This window comes from Acipenser ruthenus, chromosome 5 (genome assembly GCF_902713425.1).
Source record: "Acipenser ruthenus chromosome 5, fAciRut3.2 maternal haplotype, whole genome shotgun sequence".
Lineage (NCBI taxonomy): Eukaryota > Metazoa > Chordata > Actinopteri > Acipenseriformes > Acipenseridae > Acipenser > Acipenser ruthenus.
In genome coordinates this window covers 63,508,617-63,529,039 of record NC_081193.1, presented here as the reverse complement: position 1 = coordinate 63,529,039, position 20,423 = coordinate 63,508,617, and the positions used below count along the sequence as shown (strand labels likewise).

Here is a 20,423-nt window from a genome sequence, read left to right as displayed (position 1 = left end):
TGTTGCTGACAGTTTCAAACCATTATCGACATGCAGTAATCAATTCAAATTAAATTGAAATAAACTGACAATATTGCATTTAGAGCTATGAAAAAAAGACGATAAACATTGTATTACTGTAACTTTTTTAGGCAGAATTATAATAATCATAATAACGCTGTCTGATGTTTAAATGTAAACCATTTTTCACCAACCACTGAATATAGAAGCCTTAATACAAGTTATGCTGCTAAGCGTGTATATATTTAATTAGCTTTTCTTCTGTTCTTTTTTTTCTATTTATCTTGATGTGTCTGGGAAATACGGTTATGTTTTAGCTGTGAGAATCCACCTACGTACTATTAAAGCTATTTTTATTTTTATGTGCGAGCCAAAAGGAATATACTCTTGAAAGAAAGTGAACGAGAGAGAGAGACTTGGGTACAGTGCTACACCAGGATACCGCGTGGTGTCTCATTTTGTACAGACTTCACCAATTAGGAGCCAGTAAGGGACACGTAAACGACTTTTGCATACCACGGTATATCGTGAACTCGATTAACTGTGGTATGAAAAATGGTCATGGTGTCAAAACCGTAGAAATGTATACCACGGTATACCGTGACATCTCAAGAAGTGATAAGCCTGCCACGTGTGATCAAATGCCATTAACTGAAAGCATCTGTGGCTCAGACAACAGATGGGTCTGAAAAGCAGGGGGCATAAAGTCATGACCAAGTGATCCAATAAGCTGACACATGTAGTCTGTTGAGACTGTTACAGTACATCTCACTATATGTTAAGAAGTGGAACGGAAGGAATATACATAATATAGGATTTGTAACACTACAAGTCCATTACAGTAGCTATTCACACATTGCTTTCTAATTGAGCCAGTGTGACAACAATAAACTGTAATTAATGTCAAGGCTGCAGACAATGCTCATAAAATTACAGTTACTATTTATCTGACATGACTTATACAGAAAAGCCCTTTCAACTGAAACGTCTAGTTTTGCAGAGGTCCTTTCATTTAAGTATTTGTCATTTTTGGTTTTGTTTTATTTCTGATTTTCTATTGTCCTCAGTAGATCAAGTAAATAAACTAAAGTGGCAAAAATCTGTAGAACTAGTGGCATGTAAAATTTAAACCATTAAAACAGGGGGGATGAAAGCTTTTAAGTTTACATTTTATCAGACAGGATAAACCATTTTGACTTCTATCACCATGGCAATAGTTCTGTTGTAGCTGCAATCCTTTACCGTATGAAAGAGGGATTGCATATATTGTAAAGGTACAACACAGTATTACATTATGTGCAGTTCACACCCTATTCTCTAAAGTTCAAGTTATTACATTTTAAAGGCTTACACTTTTATTAACATTCCTCAAATCACAGCTTAGTTCATAAATAATTTACCGCCTCACATTGCAAGTGATCCAGTTATTGCCTGTTTTCCCCTGGTTTGAATGTTTGTCAAAAAAAGGATTCCTCACAATGTTCTGGCTTTTGACAGTGACCCTTGTATAACTTTAATTTCTTTCCATTAGGGAGCAGCTGTGACTGGTAACAGCCGAGGCCTTTTTTTCCTGCAAAAACCTTCAGTCTATTTTCAATCCAGCTGCCTGTGTCACTTCCTGTCTCATCTGGGTTTAATCCTGATTGGAATTGTAACTTGCAGGCTGAATCTAGCCAAGGTTTTCAAGAAGGCCAAACACATGTGATGTTGCTGCTCCTGTGAAGAAAGACTATAAATAACTATATATAATTATATTTTCTGTTTTTTCTTTTGTTGTTTGTTCCTGCAGGATGACGTAGAGTTTGAAGCTGGACTCAGAAGCTGAGCAGAAAATGAGCTTAACGTCCTGGTTTCTGGTGAGCAGTGGAGGCACCCGTCACCGGCTGCCAAGGGAGATGATTTTTGTTGGCCGGGATGACTGCGAATTGATGTTGCAGGTAACTCCATTGGCTCTGCTTAAACTCCCCACTGTTGACAGCTGTATGTAAAGTAACATGGAAATTAATGTGCTTGCATTATTCATTGAAAAGTGGAGGAGCAGTATGTGGTGTTTCCCTGTAACTTCCCAGTGTGGTGTGGCTTAACACATTAGAGTGAATTTAGCTAACAAAATAATTCCATAAATCTTATCTTTTGTGTACTTTCATTTTCTGTAGGTATCTGTGTTTTACATGTAATTTATTTAAAAAAATAATATCTGCTACACTGGTAAAAATAAATCTGTTTGTAAGCGTTACTTTCACATAGTCTTGCCCTTCTTTGGTCATTTCACTGGGAGAGAGAAATTGTCCCTACCCCATTCAACGCTTCCTTTCCTGTAAGTTGTCAACCAGCTGCTTTGGCCCTGCTGACACTTTTGGGATGGAATAACCCAGGAAGTGAAACAGTAACAGACTAGCAAGGAAACATTTCTTTAACCTTGTATAGTACCAGATATTCACTATCTAAGAACTTTGCGCTATATTGATCAAATAGCATAGTCCAAGTCCATTGCTGGGTGATAATGGACCTGACATTACATGAAAGTGCAGTTGTCTAGTATAACTATTAAAAGAAACTTCAATTTGAAAGGACAAGTTTGGTATGTGCAATGCGCACCTCTTCCAAACTGAGTGTAGGAATTGACAGGTTGCAGCTGTTTTTCTTATTAAATTATTTATTTTTGTTAACCTGTCCCCATCTTCTCAAACACCGTTGCTTCGTGCTGCGGCACCATTTGTTGAGAAAAGTGGATGTGGAGCAGCTGCAGGTTCACCCACAGCGATATCTCTATCAGGGAAACTCCTCCTCCATGCTCTCGGGTTCTCCTGTTTCAGAGCTTGACCCTTGGCTCTCAGAAACAGAGGGTCAAAACAAACCAGACTAAACAGACCCTGCAACTTATTCCAAATTGAAGTATAAAATAGAATCAAAGAACTTCCAAATTCTTCACAGACCAGTGATGATATTTCTAGAGCTAATAAGATGTAAAAGAATATATTTTAAAACCTTAGTTAGCAGGCCTTAAAATGGCATAAACCTGAAACAAACAATGTAGCAAATCCGTCTGACTCAAATTCATGTCGATTTAAAGAATTTATATTCTTTTAGCCCAGAATGTATTAGCATTACCAACTTTATCAGAGTTCTCCATTTCTTGTACCCGTTTTGTTTTTTACTTTAATACATATTGTGATGCTGGTTCCTGGTAGCTAAAGTCTCCCAGTAACCTGTAGCATACGAACCACGAGGCAGCAGTTTAAACTGTTATTAAAGTGTTTTATTTGAACAATTACATAAGTGATGGAAGGTGGTATTGAAATACATTAAATATGGAATCCTTCTCTCATTATTTGTACAACCCTCAATCACTGTTTAACATCTGAAGCTGTCAAGTATCAAGAGTAAAGGAAGAAGACCAAGTTCCACGATTCAGAATCCTATGTCATGTTTTCTGCAAATGCTTGACTGATTTGCTACACCCAGATTCATGCTTTTGGCTCCAGGTTACAGAGCATTGATTGGTCCGTCACTGCTGTAAAGAGTTACATGATTGTTCAGTGTCTTTTTTTTAAATATTTTTTATTACATACTGTAAGAAGTACTGTAGTGCATCTGGATATTGATTTTAATTGTTTCGAAAGTATGAGAGAAAAAATAAAATAAATACATCTGTAGTTTAAAGATTTAAAATAACAATAACTGCACTGTTTACCTGCATCGGATTGACATTTATTCCAGTATAGAAGTAACCCTATAATAATGAAATAATATTATCATTATAATTATTCAAACATAATTTGATCTAGTTCTAACAATACAGTATTTTCTGTTTCATGGTCACAGTACGATAGGGATATACAATAATAACACGTTTTTTTAATTTATAATGTCTTTTGTCTCATGGAAGTCCCTAAAGCAAATCGTGGGGGGAGGAGGATGTAGACGTGGCATGAGGCAGTATGGTCTGAGACACAATCAACCATGAATAATTACTACTCAGAGGTCCCAATTGTACCACAGAGCTTCAGAAAACTTAAGAATCCCTTTTGAACGAGGGGAAGACTGAAACATGATAGAGACATGTGAGTTTACAGGAATGAAATGACTATTAAGGTACAAGGATGGGCTGAAATATGTGCTGTTAAATGATCCATTAGTACTTAATTATTCAGATTGTGTTATTAAAAAAAAAAAATTGTACCAGTCCTCTTTTTAAATGATTCAACTTGAAAACAGTCAGCTCTAGTTGTGTGTAGGTGCATAAGGTAGAAAGGTTTTTACTGTGAGTCTCGTTGGGTAGGAACAACTTATTATTATTATTATTATTATTATTATTATTATTATTATTATTATTATTATTATTATTATTATTATTATTATTATTATTATTGTTTTTTTTCTTCATCATGGCTTTGAAAGTAGTCTATAATGTAATTCATTCAGAGTACTTGATGAAGTTACCCCAGCACCCACCCACACAGGAGCGGTGTCCAGTTACACTCACATTGTTATAGTTCAGGAAGTAAAACAAAAAATGTTAAGGCGATTTGTCTTTTTACAAAATTGTTTGTTAAACTGATCAAAGTTTACAGGACAATCCAATTTGGTGAGTATTTTTTTAGGACCATAAAAAAATGGGTTTTATATAGCACATCTCACTTGGGTTTCCCAATAAAGTACAAAGTCTTAATGTTATGGTACACACATCTTTTTTTCTTCTTTATTTATACAAGTTTTGGCAATTTAACAATAAGAAACAAACACTAAAAGCCACAAACTGAATGTTTTTTTTTTAAAAGAAGGAAGAACAAAAAGCCATAGCAATAGAATCCACAAAAGCACAATTCCATAAAGATCAAAGGACAACCAATCATTCAACTCACCCAGGCATCCCCACTGCTGGAAATATTAAAGGAGACCAAATTCATAAATCATATAGGGCTTCTGTTTTTCTGTATTTATTCATTTGAGCGGAGCGTTTGCTTTTTATATACTGTAGAAAGGTCCTACTTTCACCTGAAAAGGAGACCTTTTTGTTTTTGTTTAGTTAAAACAACCAATAAAAGGTATCCCATCTCCTTCTCTGTCTGTCTCTGGATTACTACGGATACCATTTAATCTATATACTGTCAATCATCCTTTACAAGACAAAGGAACTTCGAGTGAACTGTCAATCATGAACTGTGGGCTACTGTGGCCAGAGAGAAACCAACCAGTGTTTAAGAACGTTGCGTGACTTTAAACACCACCCATGAATTCAATGATCCAATCAAGACGGGTTGAGGTTTAATTCAAAAGACTGGAACAAGGTCTGAAGTTATGCTGGAAAACGAGGCAGAAGTGGGTCTAAAAGTGGTTCTGGAAATGTGGTTCTAAAAGTTCTGAAGTTTGTTTTGAAATCTGCTCTGAAGTAGGAATATAATTGGATACAAAAATGGCTGAAATCATGTCCTGAGAAGGCTGAAATCAGCTCTGAAGAGGGCCCTGCTCTCTGCCCCGCAAGAGACTGTACCAAGACACAGGACACAACAAAGATCCAAAAACAGGTCTTTGTTTTTATTTTGCTGCTTGAAATCAACCACGAGAGCCACCAGCTGTGCATCTGGAATGTCCTTAGCCATACGAAGGAATTGCAACAAGAACATTTTTACAAACTACATAACTTTTCTGATCAACGGAATCCATTCCAGTTGTAAATCTTCGGGCAAGTCAAAGATAATGTTGCAAGTTCTTTGAAAAGAACTGTTATCTTGCTGCAAGCCGACGCAATACAATGCCTACAACAAGCAATGTACCATCTTTTTTTCCTTCGGTAGAGAGAGAGATGGGACTAAACATTTGACAAGTACGTTTCTTTCAGTTTGAGTAGAAAATTCAAATTTGTGTATAAAAACAGGACAGATTGGTATGAAAATATTGTTTTTTGTAATTTTTGTTTATTTCAGGTATTTACAAATACCCAACGACAAGATATTCCACTAGCTCTATATTTCATATATCCTATTGTATTTATTTTATTTTTTTGGAATACTGCTTGCATTATTCTGAATATGCTGTTTACGTAAGATAGCAAAAACATGCTACTTCAATTTAGTAAAGCCTCAAGGGGAAAAAATCATCATATACTGAACAAAATAATTTAAAATTGAAGAAGACTGATACAGATGCAGTGGTACACATTCTGAAGCAATCATCAGCATTTGTGTTGTGGTTATGAAGCTCTGTGTTGCGGGAAACGCTTGTTAACTTGTGCTCTGAACAAAGGGCTTATTGGCACCACAGCACACTTCCTGTCCATTTATTTTCAGCTTCATTGAAGATTCAGAGGACGTTTGTACTTTGTGTTCAGTAGAGCCTTATGTATATATGCAGATGATTCACAATGTGTGCAATATCGCTGTTTTGCATTGTTTTCAATTCTGCTTAAATGCTGACATTATTGAAAAAGACCCCAGTGCCCAAACGGTGCATCACAGTGTCTCCGTCACAGACATTTATCTTTTGCATATCATCCTCCAGATTCTCTCCAGTTCCAATGATCCTACAGTGTTGTCCAAATTATGAATCACCCTGTATATATGTATGTTGACACTCCATTCATTTCAGTAATATTCCTAAGAGTAGTAGGCAATACAATTTTGACTATGTATTTTAAAAACATCAATATTCTTTGTCCAAAGTCCATGTCCAGTTCTGAATCCAGTTATGCATTTTTTGGATCAAGTTGAAGAGGTGGTATTGTACTGAGTAGTTGAAAGTGAGTGGCAAAGGATAAGACTGAATAACAAGCCATCTAGAAGCTGTATTACATACAAAATAAGTTGTACGTAATTTTAATAGATACAGTAAATGGGTGTCAATACTTATGATCAAGACTTTTCATTGCTAAACATATTTAATGTGTGTATTAATATAGTACAGTCCTCTCTTATACTGGCAGGTATCAAACTGGATATCAAGGGTGCCACTATAAAAGGTTTGTAGAGGAAAGTGTTTCCAATTTAAAGTATAAAGATAACCTCTTACCTCCAATCTGATCAATACCAGGTTCTTTTTTTAAATGTATGAATAAGGGAAAGCTTTGGGATTAATGTGTATTGATTAGCTTTGCTCATAGCGGAAAATGGAGCTTTAGAAAATCATTTGTTGCCTTGGTTTGTTTGTGTCTGCTACCACAGATAATGTTTCCCCTGGGTCTCTGAATCGGGGAAGAATCACTGCATGAAGAAAGAGCATGTAGCTTGCATGTGTTTTATCTGTTTCAGAGGTAACATAGGAAAGATGACCTTGATGCAGCAAGACTATATCTTACTTCAAAAATACACATTGTCCTGAGGTTTGAAAATATTAGCTGGGAATAAATACCTAACCCCTGTACTGGGGTGGTGTCAAACAATTAGAGTGCAGTATTAGCGAAGTTGGCACTGCACTATATTTATAGAAACTGAGGCAGATTCTTCAGGGGTTAAATTTAGCATGAGTGAGGAAGGCATGCAGTAGACTTCCTGGGAAAAATGCCAGTGTTAGGCAGGAAGAACTGCAATCTGCATGATGACTGCCATTGTGGGGAGCCGTATCCTGCTCTCTTACCAGCAGCTGTGCCAAACTGGACAACACCAAAAACTCCCTCAGTAAATACTTAACAGTAGAGGGTATAATTAGCAGATGTCTGTACTGTGCAAGTTCTATTTCCCTTTTGTGTTGTATAGTATATTACACTGTTTTTGGATTATGATGGGACTATTTTTTTTTTTTTAGCATTTGATGTATTTTGGTAATCCCCAGGTGCTGTAAAATCAAAACACAGGACTCCTTGATAATATATAGTTGTTATGCAAAAAGCCTGCATTGATGCATTGACTGTTTTTTTGTGGGGTTTTTTTTGGACTGTTTTAAACCGTGTAAGATTTATGATTAGGAAATTGGCAGTTCTGAAGCCACATGGAGTGTGCAAGACTGACTGCTTGTACATTAGCAGTAACGTCTGTGGTAATCTAATGCATATCTTCAGGTCTAAATTACTGTTGACAGTTCTAAACTTGACCTTGAAAACAGAGGAATGAGTGCAGTTTTTAATGTTAACATATTTTTACACTACAAGGTTGGGTTATGACTATTTGGCAGACTGTTGGCATTGACTTCATACCTTGTAGTCCTACAAGAGCAGTAATCAATTTTAGAGAGAGAACACCAGACTGTCGCTGAAATAAAATAATACATTTCATGTATAGTGTTCCTTAAACTACAGTAACATTATGTAGCCCCTAGACAAATCATGTGCCAGATTTGACAGTTAACAGCTACATGTTTAAGTGTGCAGTCAATTAAATGTGAATTATTTTAAGGATATTTTGAACAATCGCAAACTACCAATTTTCAGCTTACTGGTATTTTAATACATTCTTCTCTTGTTGCATCAGAGTCAATTATTTTGTGATCTAATGATGGTTATCGATATGCTGTAGTTGTCCTGTCAGTCGGGTTACTGTTCTCTTATTCTGTTTCTACACAGAGCTAGGAGGTTGAGTGAACATCAGGCAACTGTGCAGACTCTGACATGTAAGAATCCACTAGCTAATGGAAGAAAATCTAAGTAAAACATGTTGATAATATGTGATGCTGCATTATGCAGTGCTGTTTATACCACAAGCATGGGATACATTTTTGTTCTATCACTCAAGTGGATAATATGCTTACTGGGACTAATTTTTGTATGTGTCTGTTTATATTCCAATCCAGTGGTGTACTGCAGACATTCAGGACGGAGCTGCTCTTCGGTAGTTCAAACAATACTGCCACCGATACATGTTTAATACAACTTTAAAATGTCTGAAATAATTTCAGAGTTCCTTAAGTTTCCTTAAAGACAATGAAGACAAAAATACAGTAAAGAAAACAGCCTGCCTGTATCCCTTCATTAACACCGGTAACTGTGGGAAACAACACAGAGGCTGCAAATTGACAGACTGAGGTCAAGGTTCTATCTAAAAAGAAGAGTTGCGAAGAGGCCTGTGACAGGATGGCTGGTAACACACAGGCAGGTACTACGAGTGCTCTGGTGTGCCATTTTTATTGCAACAAAAATAAATCAACAGGATTTACAAAAACGCAGTTCACCAAGCCAAAATAAAAGGTTTAAACAAAAACAAAAGTCACAAACACAAAATCTCCTGACCCCTACAAACAATGTGCTAGTCTAAAAATACATACACACGTTTAAATTAACATAAACAATACATTTGATATCATAACAATACATTCACCCATGCCAAACAAACACAACACATTTAATTTACATGCATTTTAATTATGTGCAGGGCTTTTCTTCTGCCCTGCCACAAGGCCATAAATGGGGTTCAGAATGAGTCTGCATCAAAGCATAGTCTGACAATAAAAATAAAGATCTGACAGCTAAAATAATCCCTGAGTTAATTGATTTAAAATATAAAATGTATTTAAAAGTCAAACTATTAAGAAATTAGTGTTAATATAAACACTACAATTGCAATTTGACCTTGATGATTTGTGGTGATAGTCCTTTTATTATTATTATTTCTTAGCAGTCGCCCCTTTTCCAGGGCGACTTAAAATTGTTACACGATATCCCATTATTTTTACATACAATTACGCATTTATACAGTTGGGTTTTTACTGGAGCAATCTAGGTAAAGTACCTTGCTCAAGGGTACAGCAGCAGTGTCACCCACCTGGGATTGAACCCATGACCCTCTGATCAAGAGTCCAGAGCCCTAACCACTACTCCACACTGCTGCCCCTAGACCTTCCACTTGCAAAGTTTCACTGCTGTACGGTTCAACAGCTTATAGTGGCCAACTCTCTTTATAATCACCCAGTAAGCAAGTTATGCTTTATCCGAACACCAGAGACTAAAAAGATAAAAGCCTGATATTCGTGGTGACCTCAGACCAAAACAATTCATCTGCAGTATTCTACAGCATATTGTAGTAATGTTGCAGTTTATGTAAATAATGTTGTTAATAATATATGTGTTACAGAGGTCTTTGGAGATTATCCCAACGTAAGAGGGTGATGAGTAAATTCTATATAAATTATTGCTTACCTGGGTAGAACTAAGGCAGGCAATCCTGATTAGACCAAGTGGGTGGAAGCACTTCATTAGTAATGTGTTCCTAGAAGACAGGTAGAAAGCATGTTTCTGGATTTCAATACAAGCAAATGGGAATGACGCAGATTTTGCAATAATCGAAGCTTTCTGCTAAGAACTGCATATATTCTTTTTTGTTGCCAACCAGTGCTTAGATTTTGCAAAGAGACTAGACTAGCTGTTTCCAAAAAGACTTATGTAAAAGGCAGACATGTCACTGATAGGCTCTTCAGTAATAACCTGGTTCTGATGGTTGACAAAAAACAGCTCCATTGCCAAGGAAACTGGAAGCTGTACATCATTAAGAGGAGAAACTCTTCAAAATGTCTGTCCTAAAACATCCTAAATAGAAATGTTGAGATGACAAATGCAGTACCACTGATTCTGTTTACAGACATGCAAAGTAGTTTTAAAGTGTGCAGCGTTCTTACTCACTCGGGAGTACTGCAATGTGATACTTTGTATTGTGATACTTTGTAACAACTGTAAGTCGTCCTGGATAAGGGCATCTGCTAAGAAATAAATAATATTAATGATGAACTAAATAGAACCTATGAAGGAGTAGAGCATGATTCTTTGTTATGAACTTTAATCGGGATGTTGTCTCCAACCAAACAAAAATCAGGTTTCTGTTCGATAAGGTTACAGTGGGTGTCTGACTGCTGCCTCTACAGAGAAATATCTACCACAGGAACTAAAACCCCATGATTAAGACTACGAATGTCAATGCTGCTTACATTGTCACTGTCAATGGTATTCCTTCAGGCGTGTATTTTGCAGCACACAAACACTGACAGAACGTTCACATATAAATGAAGTACTCGGTTATGGACAGTGAGTATTGATGTTTTTAACAATGTTTGCATGTTTTCATAGTGCTGGGACGAACACAGGATTTTCATATTTGAATATTCAAGTATAATTTAAATATTTGTTTGGGTATTCGTTCTTTTTCAAAAAGTAATAAAAGCTATTATATTGGTCAGAACGCAGGTCTGGTAAAGGCACACTTATTTTACAGCAAGACGTTACACTATGTAATAGGTTAAAGTAGAAAAAATATCCCAGGAGTAAAGAATGCGTTGTGTAGGCCTTACTTTACCCCAGTGAATTAACTACAAAACAAAGGATGCCAAATAGCAGTTCAAGTTAAACGTTATTTTGTTTATTCCCGAAATAAATAGTACATAAAGTTGAGACCGCATTTTACTTATTTTGTATCTTTTTTCATTCCTTGCCATTGTCATTTCTTCACAGTAAACAGTGGCCATATACACGTTTTCATAAAGTAATAACATGAGGTTTACTTGTCCCCTTTTTTTTTTTTTTTTTTTTTTTTTGATCAAATGTTTTTTTATTGGGAAGTACAATAAACACAGTAGAGAGTAGAGAGCTCCAGGTAAATAATATCCGAGTGTAAGGGTCCATTGGCGCCGAGGAAGGGAGTGGGGAGGCCGCCAGTGCAGCGCTATCAACGTTTTTGCTGCGGTAAGGCCAAATTTGTTTCTGCTGGGATGTCAGATGAAGGGATGACTCATCGTTTAGTATTAACAATAAAAAAGAGTAAGGAATTTCTTTCTCTAGAACGATGGACAAGGATGAAGACACCTGCTTCCAGAATTTAGCTATCACCAATGTCCCGCCTTCCTGACTTGTATCTACAATTGATTAGTTCTGAATACTTTAAACCCGCCCCAACTACTGAGTGACAGCACATTCCTACATTTCTATTGGAGACTCCACTTACGAGATTTAAATCAAGATTACAGTCAGGATGGAGGCTTGTTAGCAGGATTTAAAACTGTATTACAGTTAAGACACAGAGAATTTAAAACAGAATTGTGGCGAAATATACAAAAATGCAAGTACTGTCGAGTTACTATACATATTTTGACACACACACACAAAAAAAACAAAAAAAAAAACGCTCAAGCATTTTGGAAAGTAACCGAAAACAGTAATTTCATACAGTATATCAAAAACGAAAGCCCCTGAAAAAAACGTTTTACCTAAAACTCGAAAATAGCTAAAAATAAGAACCGAAAAATACAATTAATAAAACCCGAAAAGCAGAAGCCCTTGATATAATCAGTCCTGGAGAATGATTTATGTCGCAGTAAAAAGTATGCTCCCTGCACCCATAATCGTGATCTGTAAACTGCGGCATAACAGAATTAATGCGCCTTTAGTTTTGTTTTCAGCTGAAGTGGAAGCGACCAGGTGAACACATTTATTCGATAATCTAGGTACATCTTATTGTTTAAGTTGGGATTCCTGTATCAAGTAATGTGTATAATTATTTCTGTCTCAAGAATTGGTGCTGCTCTTCCTTCTGTAAAATCTCAGTTTATTTCTTCCATCAGCACTGTTTTTTGGTTCATAGATACACACCATTATAAATGTCTGCAGTTGGCTTCTTAACAGTAAGTGCCAAAGGCACGGTACCAGTATATTGAAGCATGACTTACTTACATAAACAAAGCACTGCACAGTTTGATGTAAAATAAATAAATTACCACAGAATTGACATACAATACAAGAAACTACAGTAAACTCAAGTGTATGTCAATTCATCTCTAGTTTTAGCTGACCAAGTGACCTACAGAACAGGAAGTGATTGGGACCTTTTTGTTGTCTATCTGCTTCTATATTATTCCATGAAGCTGTTGAAATCTCTATAGTTAAAATGTCTCTATCACCTGATTTCTGAAAAACAGAAAGGAAGATGAAAATAATAATAATAATAATAATAATAATAATAATAATAATAATAATGCGAACACCCACATGTCAGTTAGATTGAGCAATAGAAAGTATGGCATTTATCACACTATTATTATCAGTCTGAGTTTCATGCAAGCGTCTGCTTTCTTTAAACACAGCCGAAGACTACCTCAAGCCTTCCAAACATATATTTATTATGAGGTTGGCAGCACCTGAGGCTGTGGGCAGAATTACGTTTGTACCACCTCTTGGCACTATGGGTGCATATTTAATCCTCTAATGACTACGTGTCAACTCGGTAGCAACTGGATTTTATTGTACTTTTAACAATCATGTTTTATAGATGGATAATTGAATACATACTGACTCAACATTCTACATCAGTTAAATACTGATCAATCCTTTTCTCTTCCAAACCAATTGGAATTTTGCAACGCAGGAAATTTCGTAATTTTGCTGTTCCATTTTTTTTTTTTTTTATTATGCTTTACCATACTTATCCGTGATTACAAGTCTTATCCTTGCTTTACCATCACTGTTACTATGCTTTTTACCATGATACACCACATATTAAATTAATTTTGTTGGCCGCACCATATGCTTATTGAGATTCACATCTTTATTTCAACTCGCTGCTAATGTTCCCCATGCTTCTGTCTATAGCTAGCCCTGCAAATAAGTTACAGCTTAGTAAATCTGTTTCCTCATTGAAATATTAGGGACATGCCCACTCTACAGTCTGGATGGTGATAAAGCATGGCTGTTAGTCCAGTACATTCTTGAAAATGAAATACAAATCTCAAAAACTCTTCTGAATAAAATATTAATATATACTGAACTTTTATTATTCCAGTAAAATGCAGCGTTTAACAGGCCTGTAATTGTAAAGTCTGTACTGAATGATTGTAAGATTTCACACCTGAATGTATTAAAACATAAATATAGTTTTGATAGTTCTACAGTTTACATCTATCTATCCTCTACTGAGGATGCTTGTCCCTGGCAACAGGACTATAGTGGAGGCGCCAGTACTGCTTACTCAAGTGTGAGCAACTACAGTATGTATGGATGTGATCTTAACTCAATCTTCAGATGAAAAGTATATTTTCTTCTTGATTCATTAAGTTGGATCTGGCCCAAAATTCAGAATTCGAATATTCTCATTTGTAATGGTACCTGTGCTGTTGGGATGTTTTCTGCAATGATCCAGCTCAAACCATGTTACCTACAGCACAGGAAGTGGGTAAGTACCTGGAAGTTGGCTTATGATTTCTACATAGCCCTAGTTTAAAAAAAATAAATAAATAAAAGCCAAGGGCCGATAAGAACAGTGGGTCAGTGATGATGTAACTGAAGCTAATAGGTGTTAAATTGTTTTGTAATGTTTGGTTATTATCATTCCTTTAATTACAGGCATGAGAGGCTCAGCAATAATAAAAAATGTAGGGTCATTGCATATTTTTACTTTATGTATTTTGACCTTAGTGTAATCGTAATTGGCAAAGATTAAGATAGAAGGATACTGTAAGTATGTATGAGCCCTCTTATCAGAAAAATGTGTACAGAAATAGTCTAAAAACTATTGGTCGAAGTGAGATGGAGTTCCAGTATATCTCCTTGAGCCTATAAAATCTATGGAGGCCACAATAGGGAAATGGGGCAAATGGTAAATATATTTTGTTTTCACAAGACATGCAGTTCCTGAATTTGCCTTAAGCATGTGTTAATCATTTTCCTTAATTCAAGTTAGGATATGTTTCATTCATACATCAGCAATCCTAATATCCTTTGAAATGTGATTTACTTTTTACCTTCTTAGGGTTTCAAGGGTGTATCCTCTTTTTTTCTGCTGCTCATACTGAAATCCTTCTCCATGATTTTGCCTCTTCCTGTCTAGACTGTTATAACAATGTTTTCATTGGTCCAACCCTGCATAAAAACCACAAACTGTAACCTGTTTACATGTGACAGTGTGGAAGGCAATCAACACGAACAACAAAATGCTGTTTAAGTGCTTGACAGCACACTTTTGTTTACAGCAAATAAAGTTTAAACAAAACCTTTAACAAATAAACAAAACTCTATACCTGCAGCAGCCCTTGGTCACTGGTGCTACACCCTTCTACTCTCCCTTACTAATGAGCTATGTCTTTTTAGATTTCACCAATAATTGCCTGTACAATCCCAGGCCTCCGCTTCGCACATTCTTGTAGGAAAGCTAAGGCCCTGGACAGGCCATTAACCCTTTTTGCTGTTTATATACATAGGGTCCCTCTGCCCTTGGCCAAGACAGGCCAAGAACTTCACCCCAGTTTTTGACAAGCTTCACTGGCTGCCTGTTGGTATTGTAGTCATGTAAATAATCTACTGCTTACTTATTGACCTGTCCATAATCTGCTCCGAGTTACATCTCAATTTGCGGCACCTTACTAATATCACATTTTCTGTCTAAAACTAGAATTTCCATTTGGGAAATTCACTTTCTTTTCCACCATTTTACCTGGCTATGTTGACATTATGTACATGTTTTTGAAGCTGAACAGTACCAATTTACCTTGGTATATGTAACGGATAAACAACGATTTGTTGAATCTGTAAAAATAATTTGCTGTTTCGTGTGCTATTAAGCACAAGAAACTGCATTATTTTCTTACCATTTTTTTTCAATACTTTCAGTTGTTTATTCCACTTAAAACATTTCTTCCTAATTGATATTTGTTCAGTAATGAGATTCAATTGGATTTGGTTTTTGCTCTTGTTACGCTTAGTTAAAACAGTTAAAATGTGTGTCTCTAACGTTGTTGGACTGTTGTCATGAGTTCCTCTGAGTTTGAGTTTGGAATCCCACTTACACAGACAAATGTCAGCTGTATGTGAAAATAGTAGCGAGGACTATGTTTTAGATGTAGAACATGAAAGTGGCAATAGAAAAATAAAAATGCAAAAAACAAAGGAATGTGAACCGGGAACAGAGAGTAAAGTTAATGATGAAGACCGAAATATCATTGCCAGCGTTCGCTTTTCAAGAAGTAATCAGGTAAAATGTAAGTGGACTAAGCTTGTTTGAGCAATGGTTACACGAAAGAAATGCGAAAGCTATATGCAATGTGAAATACTAAACTGAAATCACAAGCCCTTTTCTAAGTGTTATTTTTGAAATGTGTAATACTATAATTAACTAATTGTTGAAATGATTGCTGCATAATAAAAATTATATTAGCTTTATTGGTTATATTTGGTTAATTAGTTATATTGGTTTTGTTGACGATTCAACATTTTTCTGTGGATTCGTAGCACAAACAGAATTTGTTAATCAACAATATACAGTGCCTTGCAAAAGTATTCAGACCCCTGACCAATTCTCTCATATTACTGAATTACAAATGGTACACTGAAATTTCGTTTTGTTTGATATTTTATTTTAAAACACTGAAACTCAAAATCAATTATTGTAAGGTAACATTGGTTTTATGTTGGGAAATATTTGTAAGAAAAATAAAAAACTGAAATATCTTGCTTGCATAAGTATTCAACCCCTGTGCTGTGGAAGCTCCCAGTTTACACCGATGAAAGAAATTGCTCTAACGAGGACACAATTACCTTACCATTGGCCTCCACCTGTGAACCATTAAAGTTGCTGTCACATTTTCTGGATAAAAACCCCACTTTTGAAGGATCGTTGGTCAGGCTGTGAATCTGAAGGAAAATGAAGACCAAAGAGCATTCTACAGAAGTTAGAGATAAGTAATACAAATGCATAGATTAGAGAAAGGGTATAAAATAATATCCAAGTGTTTGGATATCCCAGTGAGCACAGTTGGATCAATAATCAGGAAGTGGAAGCTGCATCACACCACCCAGGCACTGCCAAGAAAAGGCCGTCCCTCAAAACTCAGCGCTCAAACAAGGAGACTTGTGAGAGAAGCCACAGAGGTGCCAACAATCACTTTGAAGGAGCTACAGAGTTCAGTGGCTGGGAGTGGAGTAATGGTGCACCAGTCAACCATATCAAGAGCTCTGCATAACACTGGCCTGTATGGGAGGGTGGCAAGAAAGAAGCCGTTACTCAGAAAGTACCATCTGAAAGCACGTCTGGAGTTTGCCAGAAAGCATGAGAGTGACCCAGCTGCGATGTGGGAAAAGGTTCTGTGGTCAGATGAGACCAAGATAGAGCTTTTTGGCCAAAATTCAAAGCACTATGTGTGGCACAAACCTAACACTGCCCATGCCTCAAGACACACCATCCCTACAGTGAAGTATGGTAGTGGCAGCATCATGCTGTGGGGATGATTCTCATCAGCAGGTACTGGGCATCTTGTTAAAATTGAAGGAAGAATGGATGGAGCAAAATACAGGGAAATACTGCTAGAGAACTTGCTTCAGTCCGCTAAAAAACTGGAGCTTGGGAGGAAATTCACCTTTCAGCAGGACAATGATCCCAAGCACAAGGCCAAAGCAACATTGGAGTGGCTCAAGAACAAAAAGGTGAATGTCCTACAGTGGCCCAGTCAAAGTCCTGATCTCAATCCCATTGAGAATCTGTGGCACTATTTGAAAATTGCGGTCCACAAGCGCTGTCCAACCAACCTGAACAACCTGGAGCAAATCTGCCAAGAAGAATGGGCCAAAATCACTCCGACCCTGTGTGCAAAGCTGGTACATACTTACTCCAAAAGTCTTAAAGCTGTTATTGCAGCGAAAGGTGGCTCTACCAAATATTAATGTGTGGGGGTTGAATACTTATGCAAGCAAGATATTTCAGTTTTTTTATTTTTCTTAAAAATATTTCCCAACATAAAACCAATGTCACCTTACAATAATTGATTTTGAGTTTCAGTGTTTTAAAATAAAATATCAAACAGAACGAAATTTCAATGTACCATTTGTAATTCAGTAATATGAGAGAATTGGTCAGGGGTCTGAATACTTTTGCAAGGCACTGTATCTTTCCCACACTCCCCCTCTCTTCAAGCCACACAGCCACTTTTAGTTAGACAATTTGTAGAATTAAGCAATCAAAGGGTGTCGTCACAGAAATGTTTTAAGTTTATCTGTTTTGTAGTAAAAAAATAAGATGATTCATTTCTTAGCCTGTAAATGCCAGTATAGGGATAATTCTTGAAAATGTTTGGGCACATGTCTCCAGTTTGGATTGGAGGGTTGTTCAGAAAAGAGTATTTTTTACCAAGTTTTTTTTAATACTCAGTTAATGCTTTCCATGGATCTTGATTTCAGTCAATCGGTTTTGGGCCAGATCCAAAACAAGACTTAATGTAGTCTGATATCCAATTTTGAGCATTCAGGTGCCCATTTACCAAATACAGAATAAGCACTTTGTGATCTTTCTTCCCCAGAGACTTTTGTATTTCATAAAGATATGCTATGCTGCCTGATTTATTTAATTTTTTTTTTTTTTTTTTTCAGTCCCGAAGTGTGGATAAACAACACGCTGTCATCAACTATGATTCTGCAACAGACGAACACAAAGTAAAGGACCTAGGGAGCCTAAATGGGGTAAGTGATAGGGGTGAGCAGATTTTATGTCTCTCCCCTTAGAGTTTCTGTTTGCTAACTCGAAGTTGCCACATTGCAGACGGAGCAGAAGTTACAGTTGCTCACCCTGTCGTGGCCATTTCTAAAACCCTTTTATTTTTAGAAGCAGTCCCTGTGGTGGAAAAAAGAAATTCTTAGCAGGAGCAGCATTAAAGAATAATACACAATGCACAGTTTAGGGTATTAATGTGTGGAGCTTTAATGAAAATGTAATTATAGTGTTTCAGTTCATAAGGTTCTTACTAACAGAAATAAAAGATGACTGGGCAATAATCCTCTTGTTCATTTCAAGTCCTAATGTAAAGCCTAAATTTAATGGGGATTTCTGATCATCAGTAACGGTACAGACAGTGACAGAGTAGCACTTCCAAATCCAAGTCTACAGTGAGTATCAAAGGCAGCCTATTTACTAAGCATGCATTCATGATCTGTATGCTAAAAATGCAAGCTAGATCTTTACTTGAATCCCAACACAACTGTACATAATATTTTTGCGCACTACAACCACATTATTTTAAATATACAATTGAAATGTGGACGTTACTATGCTTAAATTGTATAGATTTAGTGCCATATTTTTCAGTTATGGTGCAGAGTTCATAAGAACAATTTGTTGAGACAATTAGTTATTCCCAAATGTGACATTCCCAATAAAGAAACATCCAGGAATAATTACAATACAAAACTGTACAGTTATTGTGATAGTGTAATATACTTTTCTGTGTGGTACTGTGAATACTGTGTGGTACTGCTATACACCTGTTACCACTTACCACTTTGCCACAGGGGGTCACAAGGACAGGACTGACCATAACTATGTCAGCCTCCCTTATTATTATTATTATTATTATTATTATTATTATTATTATTATTATTATTATTATTACGGTATCACCATTAATGTGGTTTAACATTGGTTCTATGGGAAAAACCTCCATGGATAACTCGGTGATTTTTGGTTTTCAGCTTGTCCTGTTATAACAAACACACTACACAAAATATATCTATTTTTCATTAAGGAGGTGCAATTCAACCCAGCTATCAGCTTATAACAATTCCACATTACAACACTAGTTGATAGAGAGTTAGGGGGATGTCAGGAAGCATAGGTTTCACAGTACATGCTTTGTATAGGAAAAATACAATTAGAAACCCATCAGGCAGTGTCAACAGGTGGAGAGCCACCTCAGCCAGGTTGGTACTGAACCAACATGACAAGTCTGGCAAGTGTTTAAATGGTTATGGTGGGATACATGACCAATCAATGATTGTATCCTCAAGGAAGCTGTGTGGTCCAGTGGTTAAAGAAAAGGGCTTGTAACCAGGAGGCCCCTGGTTCAAATCCCACCTCAGCCACTGACTCATTGTGTGACCCTGAGCAAGTCACTTAACCTCCTTGTGCTCCGTCTTTCGGGTGAGACGTAATTGTAAGTGACTCTGCAGCTGATGCATAGTTCACACACCCTAGTCTCTGTAAGTTGCCTTGGATAAAGGCGTCTGCTAAATAAATAAATAATAATAAAATTCCTTCCGGGAAGTTGTTGTCCAGCATTGGCTCCTAAAGCAAAAAGTCTGGAGCCCTGGGTCGGCAGTGGTGTAGCATGTCACGGCTAAACCTTTCTGATTAGCTTTGAAATGCAGATTATTGATTTTGACTTTTTTTTTTTTTTTCCCTAGACATTTGTGAACGATGTCCGGATACAAGAACAGATGTACATTACCTTGAAGATGGATGATAAATTGAGATTTGGATATGATATCCTTTTGGAACTTGTCAAGGGCATGTCCCAGTAATCATGATGTGATGCTTTTCAGTTTTGCTAAATGAGCAGATGTGCAAGGTACCCCGGGATCCTATCAGTCAGCCTTTTCACTGTTCCCTTTCACTTCAAATAAGAAAATATAATGTGTTAAAAAAAACACAGTTTTAAACCTTTTAAAAACAACACTGACTGTTTGTTTGTTTTTGTACTATTTATTTATTTAATTTGTTCATACGTACAGTAAGAATAATATAAAGCCCATGAGCAAACAAATC

At 36.5% G+C, this 20,423-nt stretch overlaps 1 protein-coding gene across 9 annotated transcripts in view; it reads left to right on the top strand.

The window, feature by feature from the left end:
• LOC117402941 (centrosomal protein of 170 kDa-like) overlaps positions 1–20,423 on the top strand; it is a 118,682-nt gene that overhangs the window by 16,272 nt on the left and 81,987 nt on the right. For all 9 annotated transcript variants that reach the window (XM_059024370.1, XM_059024367.1, XM_059024365.1 and 6 more), the window contains exons 2-4: positions 1,790–1,937; positions 18,257–18,346; positions 20,063–20,144. In XM_059024370.1, the coding sequence (XP_058880353.1) occupies positions 1,833–1,937; positions 18,257–18,346; positions 20,063–20,144 (277 nt within the window). In that variant the 5' untranslated portion in view covers positions 1,790–1,832. The remainder of the gene's footprint in view (positions 1–1,789; positions 1,938–18,256; positions 18,347–20,062; positions 20,145–20,423) is intronic.